Source organism: Vicugna pacos, chromosome 24, assembly GCF_048564905.1.
Source record: "Vicugna pacos chromosome 24, VicPac4, whole genome shotgun sequence".
Classification (NCBI taxonomy): Eukaryota; Metazoa; Chordata; class Mammalia; order Artiodactyla; family Camelidae; genus Vicugna; species Vicugna pacos.
The window spans coordinates 6,608,195-6,620,323 of record NC_133010.1 but is presented as its reverse complement, the minus strand read 5'-3'; the positions used below and the strand labels follow the sequence as shown (position 1 = coordinate 6,620,323).

The following is a 12,129-nucleotide window of genomic DNA, read 5'->3' as shown; positions in this document are numbered from 1 at the left end:
TACAGATAGCATATGCTTTCTGGATCTCGTGTCCTTAGAAACTGGCCCTAAGGTACATTGCCTGAGAGGCCTTGTTGTATGTATTAAACTTGACAAGAGAAATGTTTATTATTATCTTTTCCCGTTTTTTGGGAGTGGGGTTGAGGGAGATGCTTTGTTATTTTAGTTTGTTGTGTTTTGGGTTGAAGTAAATTACCTGTAATTACGTACTTTTTTTAATATGGAGTGTGACTTCTTTATCTTTTTCTCCCTGTGACACTCTGATAATATCCTTTTTGAACTGATTACAGCAAATTTAAATCTTACTTGTCTGCATGTACGTTCTCCTTGCTTCTATAATACTTCAGTTATAGATATATTCAAATAAATGAAAAATTTTAAATAAATGAAAGTGAAAAGATGTTTTTTGATCAAAGTACTTCATTTTGTTTTCTTTGTTGTAGATTATTGTGAGTTATCCGCCAACCAAGCAGCTTACATACGAAGAACAAGATCTTGTATGGAAGTTTAGGTATTATCTTACAAATCAAGAAAAAGTGAGTGTCTTGAATATTTTCATATGTCAAATTTATCTACAAATTTTGTTGCTAATGAGCAAAGTAAAGTAAAACTGCCATGGAAATAACGTATTTAATTTCAAATTTAAAAAAAAGGTATAGATATCTGTCTGTTACTCCATTTTAAAAAAATTTCGAAGGTGTACAGAAAAAGACATGTGTGCTAGCTTGTTGATACATAAACAATTTCTGAAGGTTAAGGCAACAGACTTGGGTTCTGTTTCTGGCACTGAACTTACTCTTACTGTGTAAGGGGAGGCAAATTGCTTTGGAAGCTTTGTTTCCTCATTTTTCTAACGATGACAGTCTTCCTTCACAGGTGGAAAAATAAAACGGGTGACTAACCTGGCAGAGTACTTGGTGCATAGTGGGTGCAGAGTAAATGTGAATTCATGTTAATCTTCATTCTTCTCACCTCTTTGAGCCTGGGGGGATTAGCAAAAGATTTACGTTATTAAAAGAACTGTAGAATTCTGGAGGAAATGTGGCTTGAGAGAGAGTGCGTGAAATGTAATTTGAAATGTTAATTGAGTTGGTGGAGTCCAGCTTGGTGTGCAGGAGAGAGGCGAGGTCAGAACTAGACATTTGCATTCCATAATGAAACTATGGAGTAGAGAACGTTTCTAGGGGAGAGAATTGTGATGAAGTACTTGGCATTAGACTTGAGTCTGGAGACTTACTGTTTATTTGGGCTTTTTTAATTGAAATATAGTCAGTTTACAATGTTGTGTCAATTTCTGGTTTACAGCATGCTTCAGTCATACATATACATATATTTGTTTCATATTCTTTTTCACCATGAGCTACTGCAAGATATTGAATATAGTTCCCTGTGCTATACAGTATAAACTTGTCTATCTTTTATATACACCAGTCAGTATGTGCACATCTCGAACTCCCAGTTTATCCCTTCCCACCCCGTTCTCACCCTGGTAACCATAAGTTTGTTTTCTATGTCTGTGAGTCTGTTTCTGTTTTATATATAAGCTCATTTGTCTTTTTTTTTTTTTCTAAGATTCCGCATATAAGTAGTATCATATGATATTTTTCTTTCTCTTTCTGGCTTACTTCACTTAGAATGACATTCTCCAGGGCCATCCGTGTTTCTGCAAATGGCATTATTTTATTAGTTTTTATGGCTGAGTGGTATCCCATTGTATAAATATACCACAACTTCTTTATCCAGTCATCTGTCGATGGACATTTAGGCTGTTTCCATTGGAGACTTAGTTTTGAGTCTTACTATTTATTACTGTTTATTGTCATGAAGAAGCTTTTTGACTGCTTCAGTTTCCTCATATTTAATATGAGTCAATTAAATGATAGTGAACTTTGTCTTTTCTAGTTCATAAGGTAGTCAATAAATTCTTAGAACATGGGTTCCAGGACTAACTGTTAAGGTAGAATAATAATAATCAGCATCCATTAAACAACCACTGTGTGCCAGGGATCTTTGCAATCCCGCAACCGCCCCACAAGGTAGATACTGTTCGTCCTGTTCCCCCGGTGGGGGAACTTGAGTCTTAGGAAGGTTGAGAAACCTGTGCAGAATCAAAGCTTATAAATGCTGCCTCTTGATAGGCTCACATTTATGAGTTAGAACAGAAGGTAGTTATGAAGTCATAGAAAAGAGGATTATAGAGGAAATATTTGCAGCATCATTCGTACCTTAGCAGGAGTTCTGAAATGCATTGCAGGCAAAACGGAGCTGCATGAGGAAAATTAACATCCATCAGAAACCTATTATATAATTACGTGAGAATGAATGAGTGTGTTTCCAATCTCATGAGACCGTAAACTTTGTTACCTTGTTTTTCTGAAACAGTTATATTTCCTTTAGTTTGTAAAAGTTAGGATAAAAGTCCAGTTGCAGCTCGTTGTAACTGTTCAGCTTTTCTTCTTTATCCTGTATTGAAGCCTTGGGGAATTCTTTGCGGATGACTCATATTCATTCTCTTTTATATCTACAACAAAACATGGAGGAATTTCACATTTTCTGTAGCTTTTGAGTGCTGTTCTCTTCATCACTGCAAAAAAAGGAAATATTCAGCAGCAGAAGCAGAGGTTTGTGACTCTGTGTTTTAAAAAAGATTGAGTTAGTATCGTGATGCTTTGTTAAATGAAGAGTAACAGAAATTGCATCTTGAATGCAGCACAGTGTTGTCTAAAACAACACAACAAGATATTGAGTTCAGCCTGATACAATGTGTAGGTTCAGAAAGCATAGAATAGATTTACAGAGCAGAACTCCCTTAGAGAGAAGGACTTGGAAGAAAAATTGTTTGTTTAAACAAGTAGTCACTTCCCACTGAAATTCAGTTACTTCTAGATATGTGCAAAAAAAATAAATAAAATGTTCAAGTGATATAAAGTGTGTGACAAGTTTCATTTAACTAGTTGATTTCAAGTTTTCAAAAGGTCGATGATGAAACTTCAATTCTCAGGATATATTACAGGATTCTTGCAATCACTGGAGTAGAGTGAATAATACTTTTTAATGTTTAGAAAACACTTTTCAGTAAACCAAATATGTATGGGTCTGGAAGTGACCAGAGGAATTATTCACATAGCCACATCTGTATCTTTCTAATAATTTCAAATGGGTTTTGTAGAAAATAAATACTCCTGTACCTTTGTCCTTTATTTATAAAAGAAATTCGTTCAAGGTCCATTTCTCAGGAACTGTGATTTAGGTTATTTGACATCTGAGTCTCAAAGCTGAAAAGATTTCCTAGAGAGAAAGCAGTGCTCAGAAAATAAATTGATGGCAATTGGTTCTTACAAAGTTATACTTCTCTTTTTTTTTTAATTAAATTTGGCCTTTCCAATTTTTTTTTTTCCTAAATGACCTGTCTTAAGTATTTTAGATAAAAGCCTTCTAGTCTAAACTTGATGTTGGCACCTGAAAAGTTCACAGTAATAACTTCATCTAACAAAATCAGTTAAATTTATGTAGTATTTTAGCGTTTGTGGTCCATAGCATGTAGGAAGTGACTCATTTTTGTGGAACCCAAAGAGTGAATATTCTTACTTACTAAATCCAGCTTTTAATATGTGTAGATGGTCTTTCTTGGATAAAAGCGTTAATTAAAAAAACGTTATTTTAACTTAATGCCTTTCAACTATGCTTCAGGAACGAACACAGTAGGAAGAATCATCTGTGGTGAAGGTAACAGTGATGCACACTGAATACTCTTATGAGGCTGCTTCTGAGACAGGGACGTCAGGACAATTAGCATACTTGTGTCTCCTGGCAAGAAGTTGATGGCAAGCCAAAGCAGAAATGAATTCAGTTCAGCAAACACTTGCTATCAACTCTTAGTCTAGCATTATTTAAGGTTCTGGGCTTCAAGGTATGATGTCCCTGTCTTCGTATAAATTAAAATTGTTTTAGGGAAAAGATAATTATACACAACCAAAATGGAGACGCGTAGGATAGTAACTGATTAAGCGTCACAGGTAATGACTGTCATAGACATGTGGAAGGGGACAAGTTCAGTGTGCTGTGATACGAAGGTTTTACAGAGCTAAGATGGGTCTTGAAGTTTGAACAAAACTTTGATGGTCGTTTTTATTTGATGATCATTTTTCATGGGAAAGAAAAATGTGACCAAGGCAGAGTGCTACTGTTACAGAGAGTAGGTTCGTGTCTCACTGCAGAAAGAATTGAGAGACAAGATGCAGAGGCCAAGAAGGCAAAGCAAGAACTTATTAGGAGGCTAAATTCTCAGGAGGGTGAGCAGGCAGACTCAGGTGAGCAGCTGCCCCGAGTTTCTTTGGCAGGCTGGTTATATCGGGTGTAAAATGACTGGGTGGAATATTCATTGAGGAGGGAGGGATTTGGGTCATATTTCCTGATTTTCATCCCAGCTCTGCCTTCATAAGGGGAGGAGGGCTTTTTTGTCCTTATTTGATCTTGATTGGAAATGTGGCGTGGTGCAAGAGGAATATTTCTTATTTGCAAGACTAGTTTCATTGTAATGAGGGCATAACGAGAAAAAGGTTCCTTTTGGACCCTGGAGATTCCTGCCTTTCTTTTGCCCTCTAGGCCCCGTGTCATTTCAAGATAAGTGATTTCCTGCCACATGGCCCATGCCCCCCCTTTCTCTGCTGATACCTTGCTAACTGCCTGCTTTAACACTAGCTCAGAAGACTGAAAAGTCTGAATGAATGTTCTTTAAATAGAAAAGATGGAGCCAGATTGTAATGAGCCTTGAATTCTGTGCTTCTGAGTTGGGTATCACTGGCAGCAGGAAACCCCTAAAGCAACAGAATGTGTCTTAACAAGCGATGCTATTAAGGACGATGAACTAAGTTGATTGGAGCAGAGCTGAGAATAAAAAAAGACATAATTAGCATCTGAAATGGGAAGCAGTTTCATGAGACTCACTCCTAAGCTTCGGCAATGTGCACTGAGTGTCAGAATTCAGTTAAATTATAGGATACCCAGTTAGTGTCTGTGGAGAATTAGGGAATTGTTTCGTGTGGAAACCCCACACATTTGGTGTCGAAGTATCTTGAGTAGAGGAGCAGGTTTTCTTTTAGCAACAAAGTAGAAATTTCCAATCATTAACTTGGTAGAAGCTAAAATTAGAAATGTGTGATCAGTACAGTGTTTTCAGCTCTGAAGTGTGGTCATGATTCTAAAAGTGGGTGATAACAGGTGATTCTGAGATCAGAAAGGAGGTTCAGAAAGTATTTATTGCTGTTAATATAGGATAAATTATACAATTTAATTATTATGTAATATGTTCAGTAATGTTAACATTTGATACTGATTCAACAGCAAAAATAGCAATGATAATATCAGATAATAAAATAATTAACATTCATCAAGTATTTATTACATATATACTGTTTTAAACATTTGCATTCATTATTCATCTTTACCACAGCCTTACTCCTTAAAAGTTAAATAATGTGCTTCTTGTAACTCAGTAATAATGGATGAAGCTAGAAATTAGGATTTGAACCCAAACACACTGCCTCGAAAGCCTGCACCGTCCAGTTACCTGTGGGAGCTCTAGGGATAAAATTGCATTTGAATCCTTTACCTTCATTTTACGCAGATCAGTGAAACATCTTTAAAGGATCTGAGATGAAGTTTCATCATTACTACTGCTGTCTTCAGATTCTTGACACTTCCTTTCTCATTATTCTTGTTTCTTCCTTCATTTTACTCCCACCTTGTTTACATTCATAACATTTAGCACTATCGAGCTGTGAAACCTTTGTCCAGGGCCTTCAGTTCCGTGGCAGCGGCGTGCTCCATGAATCTTCTAACAAATCTCTAAGTCTGATTATCCGGGAGTTGGTTTGTTTCAGTTATTGAATTGACGACGTGGGCATGCCGCAGGATTTGCTTGTATTAAGTACGTACCTGCACGTTTATATTAAGGCTGCTGATGTACTGTGAAATGGAGAAGCTTTCACTTGAGTTATTTAAGAAGTGGCGCTTTGTTTCTGCATTCAATCTAGACAAACATTTTAGAAATGAAAAATAAATGCTTGGAATAAGTTAGGAGGGCAGTCTGTGTTCTTACATGGAGAGAGGAAGCACTAAATGATGGGCAGTACTAAATGGTACATTTTTTTTTCCTGACTGCTTGAAGAATTTTATTTGTGAATAAAACATATTACAGTGGAGAAAGGTTGCGGACCTGCCCTCCCAAGGCTGTGTCTGTATATGCAACTCAACTTCACGTTGTAATACAGAGAGTCAAAATGAAGTGCAAAAATGAAATTAAAGTCATTGCGTATGTGGTCACCGGAAGAGAGAAAAGGAAGAGCCTGGGGTTAACTGAAGTACAGGGTGAAGGGGGTCTTGACAACAGAGCGATACGTAAGGAAAGTGACTTGCTCGCCAGTAAGCTCGAAGCAGAGGTCCGTGCCATGCAGCCAGAAGGAGTTTCAAGAGTGGGGTTCGTGGTGGGGGTTCTTCGCTTCTTGGCTTTGGACTCTGATTCCTTGACGGTATTTTATGTCACATGTTGATGTTATAAAGTGAAGTATTCCTAAGGCATCTCAGAGTTCATGAGTCATACCTCAGTTGTTTTGTTGTCTTGACGCCCGATGTAGTTTAGATTAAGAAAGGCAAAATGAAAAAAAGCCGAAGAAAATTTTAAAATTCATAATGCTGTGTAGTGGTTTGACCTGAAAAAAATGTGAAGTTACAGGAAACATGCTTCCCCCGCCCACCCCCATCCTGCATGTTTTGCTAGGATTGTATGCATAACTTTGTATTTATGCAGGGGGTTTGTTGTTAACTTTGTGACTGCCTTCCGGACCAGGTTGAGCTCTGACTAGGTCACCCTTGACCTCCCCTATCCCAGAACAAGCGATTTCTAATTTTTAAATCTTTTCTGATTTCAGGCTTTGACGAAGTTCTTGAAGTGTGTTAACTGGGATCTACCGCAGGAGGCCAAACAGGCATTGGAGCTGCTGGGAAAGTGGAAGCCAATGGATGTGGAGGACTCCTTGGAGCTGCTGTCTTCCCATTACACCAATCCCACAGTGAGGCGGTATGCAGTTGCCAGGTTACGACAGGCGGATGATGAGGTGCAGTATTTATTCATTCAGCTAGGGACATTTTAAACTAGAGCCTGATTGTAGACTGTGTGTATGTGTGTGTGTGTGAGAGAGAGAGAGAGATTTTTAGAAGGGAAGAGGATATACTATGTGTGTTTTCAGAAGTAAAATTAAAATATTCCTCCAAGGACTTCTCTGTGAAATGAAAATTTACTTCCCGACCTGTTACGTGATAGGACAGTGTCTCCCAGGACATTTCCCTGGCAGCAGGGCTGGTCTTGCTCTGTCTGGAAAAAGGAATCCTAATGAAAAATGGTTTAATGCAGTACCAGCTAGGGAATAATTCAGATCCCCTCTATCAGTCAGTCTACAACAAGCCACATTTAATGGTGGCCTTGAAAAGCCCTTGGGGCCTTTAAAGCTTTGAGATGCACAGTCATCTCAGTCTCCTTCAAACTCCTCCTTTAAACTTAAGCTGCTGACAATGATGTGTATATGTAGATTTTCTGAAGGTGGTTTTGAATCCTCTGGAAGGCAAAGACTGCAAACTTATGCTGGCTATTTATACACACGTAAGGCCACCGGGGAAGGGGGAACACTCAGTGTTGACACAGAGCATTGCTGGATATTGAGTTTTAGTAATTCCTAATAAGGTAGACTAATCTAGTAATTTTTTTTGACTTATTAATTTTTATAGGGAGAATGTGTTCTCAAACGTGACCCAATAGCTGATGCTAACCTGCAGGGCCTGTGGGGTACAGGGTAACTCTTCTCAAGCCTCGGTTTATAATGGAGTGCTGATCCCAAAGAACAATTATTATCAAAGACCTTTTTTAAAAAAATCATTTTGAATTCATAGTGGTGTCTGAATTTCAAGAAGCAAAACACAGCATTTATTAAGGTGGATAGTTGTATATGTATTTAATCATCGTAAAATTTAAACACTGAAATGGATAATATAGTATATTCTTATATATAATTCCCTCATGTTCAGCAGTTGCCAACTCACAGCCAATTTTGCTCCATCTTTAACCCCAGTTGTTCTCTCCTCCCCATGCCCGACCTGCTACTAGATTATTTTGAGGCAAATCTCAGATATTTTGAGGATGGGATGTTTTTCACTCTTCTGTCAAATAGTAATTCTTAGCATCGTGATTCAGCATGGTATCCTCTCCTTCATTGTCTTTACTGTATCACAAGTGAAAAAAAAATTATTACAATATTTATTTGAAATAATGAAATATTTATTTTGAAATTCACTAGAAATCTCACTGAAGTCATTAAGTTTCCATCTGTGTTTGTCGTGAGTCAGAGTTTAGATAAAAGCCTCTGGGCTGTAGTCAGGACAGCCCCTCAGCATGAGTTCAGAAACAAAAATTGTAAGTCATCATTTTTGATGCTTCGCTTGCAAGCTTAGAGGCTAAGCATTTGACTGTCTCTGGAGTTAACAGTATTCATGCAAGTACTGACCTGTTTCTGTTGTTCTGAGGTGGAGGATAATGATAGGAATACGGCATGTATCCTAAGCTGCAAAATATGGTGGTTAGATTTTTTTTTTTTTGTAAGGTTTTAGAGATACAGCATAAACAGCATAGTAGTTACATCATCTATGGATTTCCCTTTCTCTGAATTTAGCTCAGTAAGAAGAAAAAACTATGTGGGGCAAAATTTTGAAAACTACTCATACACGTAAGCAGAAGATTGTATATTTCCATTATGTAAATTTCATATGAAGATCATTCATGTTGTACCATTCGTTTCTAAGTGGTTTAAAATGTCCCCTTGCTGTTGCTTCATCTGTGGAGTACTGTATTTATGGTGTTACAAACTTCATGTGATTTTCTTTTTGGTATTGCAAGGGATGATGTAATTGTAGACTATATATAATAATATATATTATAATCATAGCGTGAAAATATACGTCAGAGATCCTTTTGTCTAAGTATCCACATCTTGAGCGGCTGGAAAACTTGAATGAAAAATACTGTGTTTTATATTTGCACAGTCTGATTTTTCCAATATATCATAGTCTCTCCAGTAGCCTTGCCTTTGTCACTTCATCGTCCCAGAGGCGTCTTCCTCCTGTCCCCCCTGTGAGCTGTAGCACAGACCTCACCATCTCTGGGAAACCTCTCTTAACCATCCCTGGAAGCAAGTCGTATTTTTGTTTCTTTCATCTTTTTTTTTTTTTTTTTTCTGATTTGCTTTGCTTTTAAATAGTAACAACATCACTCCTCCAACTGTTTTTTATCCCCAGAAAGGTAGCCACTCATATCTCTCTTCATGTATTCTCTATGCAAATTGCAAGCATACATAATGCAGGTACAGTGTATATATACCCCTTTTTAAAAATTAACATAAAGAGGAATATCCCATATTGTTAAAAACTTGCCTTATTAATAACTGAACAGTATAATCTTAGACATTTTCTCATCCCTGCAGCACATACATTTTGCGTCCGTAAAACCTGGAATTATAGGCAAATGAATATCAAGACCAAGGATGCTAAATGTACTTTTTAATCTATAGAAAAACACTGTGTTTTTATACTTTATGGACGCCTGTAGATCTACCTTATTCTTTTTAAACAGCAGCATAGTATTTTACTACAAGTTTATTTTATAATTTATTTAACCAGTTACCCTCTCCTGATACTCGGTTGTATTATTTGTGATCTTTTCTGTAACTGTATTTTAGTGAACAGACTTGTGTATATATATTTTTCTGTGTTCTTGAATAAGTAGCTTTCACTGGAATTATTAAATCCAACAATATATGGCTTTTACATTTTGCTGATAACCCTCTATCAATCTTCTCTTTTTATGCTTTTATCATACTGTTAAAAAATTGCAGTTGCTTTATAACACTAGAAACATGATTGAATAAATACCCTCTTTCTTCTTTTTAAACAATTTTAAAAATAATTTTTGTACATTTATTCTTCCCAAGAATTTTAGAATAATTTTATCATTTTCTTAAAACTCCACCCAAATACTAAGTGAGATTGCATTAAATGTATATATTACATTAGAGAAAAATTCATGTCTTTATATTAAATCTTCCCTCCTGGACATATATGATTTTTTTTTTATTCAAGTCACAATTTTATATTATCACATTTTTAAAAGTGTATTTATTCTGTAACAGTTGTTAGTATTATGAACTGCCTCACCCCTTTTATCTCTTTATTTCTCTCAGTTAAATGGAAAACTATGTTTTTATTTTAATCTTATGCTTTATCTAGTTACTTTAGTGATTTCTCTTAATAACTTTAATAGATGTGAGATTGGTCCCTGTATAGCATCATGCAATCTGGAAAACATCCCTGTATAATATATACTATATATGAAATATATGCTGAATTTCTAATGCTGTGCCAGCCATACGTTTGTAAAGTAAATCCTGTTCAGTGTTTTAATACCTTTCTGAATTTGATTTTTTTAATGTTCTGTTTAGGAATTTTTAAAACCGTATTCCTTACTGCTGTGTGGTTCAAAAGGAGAGATTCCCCATTAGAATTTGAGGAAGATGTAGTATTTGGGATGGACATTGAAGGAAGAGTAGAGTTTTCAGAGCTGGACATGAGTTTACAGGCCAAGTAGAGAAAGCAATATGAGCAAAAGCAAGGAGATTGAAAAGTCCAGGAAAAACAGAAAGCATGTCACTTAACAGAAGTGTGAGATGTATGTACTCATGTCTCTATAACAGTAAATGCCTACTTGAAGGGTTACTCTTAATTCAGTAAGAAATGGGAGTGATTTTTGACGTGGAACTTTGCATTTGTATTCTGAAGCATTAGAATTAACTTGTTCTTGAGAAAAATAGTGATTACTGCCTACGTAGTATTTCATAGCTCTTGGAATTACCGAATTGCCTGAGAAAGAAATGTCATTTTTTTTGTTTGTTTTGTTTTACTTGATACTTATGTCCTTTATGCTTGGAGGAATTTTATATTTCTCAAGATGTGACTATCTAATGAGCAAACAGACTTTATACTTACTTAATTCATTTTCATACAAATGAAGCAAAGTGTAGTTTGAATATGGAGTAGCCAACACAATCAGATGGCTATGAGTGATTTAAAAACAGTAGTTTTCTTCTGAATTTTCTCCTTCCTGGGAAATTTAATAACAGTGTAGCCTTTTTGATTGCATGTGGTTATAAGTCTTTTCTTTAACTGGGAAAACACGCCAGGTGATACATTCAGGAGCGTTTTCGAAGCATACCTGTTAGTGAAAGCTAGCAGTGAAACTGACTTGTAACACCTCCTAAGAAGGATACTTGTGATTAAATATGTTAGTCAATTGTTTTATGTGATTTGCTATTTTTTTTTTTAGAAAAAGCATGTACGTAGACTTGTAGCTATCAGATGCCATAAATCTCAAATAAAATTATAGAAAACCAAATGTCTGTTGCTCCAATTAAAAATTTCTTTTTAAAAACAGGACACTTTGGAAGTGCTTTGATATAGAGTCATTTGATTTCCCTGGCCACTGATATTGATCTATTTGATTAAGAATTCATAAGCCATTTAACCTTTCATTTAATGTTTCTGTGAAAAAATCATATTTAGTGATAAGATCATGTGTGTTGCTTTTAGTCAGTATTTGGGCAGTTATAAAAAATACTGACTGTGTCAATGTAAGAAAAATTATGGAAAGTATATATTTGTGATGTTAAGTAAGGAAAAATAGGTTGATGGAAAGTAATCTTTGTCCTCATGGAGTTTGTAATATAGTACAAATGACAGAGGAAGGAAGGAAGTAATTACAAACGCAGTGGTTGTTACAAATGCACAAGGAAAGAGTGGTCCGTGGAATATTTGCCAAGGACTTAACCTGGTTTCTGGGCTTAAAAAGCTGACTAAAATTGAACCAGCAGTCACAAAGTCTCACAATTCTCTAATTATGAGTTTTTAGGGGCCTGAGTGGCAATTAGCACTGGAAGACAATACGTACTTAAACATTTTTTTTGAGTTTTGTGAGTTTCTTCAATTTGTAATAATTTTTAAAAGCAAAATTTGGGTGGGTTTTTTTGTGGTTTT

The 12,129-nt window shown here is 36.0% G+C and overlaps 1 protein-coding gene across 2 annotated transcripts in view; it reads left to right on the top strand.

The window, feature by feature from the left end:
• PIK3C3 (phosphatidylinositol 3-kinase catalytic subunit type 3) overlaps positions 1 to 12,129 on the top strand; it is a 110,651-nt gene that overhangs the window by 39,031 nt on the left and 59,491 nt on the right. For both annotated transcript variants that reach the window (XM_072948973.1, XM_072948974.1), the window contains exons 9-10: positions 444 to 536; positions 6,930 to 7,115. In XM_072948973.1, the coding sequence (XP_072805074.1) occupies positions 444 to 536; positions 6,930 to 7,115 (279 nt within the window). The remainder of the gene's footprint in view (positions 1 to 443; positions 537 to 6,929; positions 7,116 to 12,129) is intronic.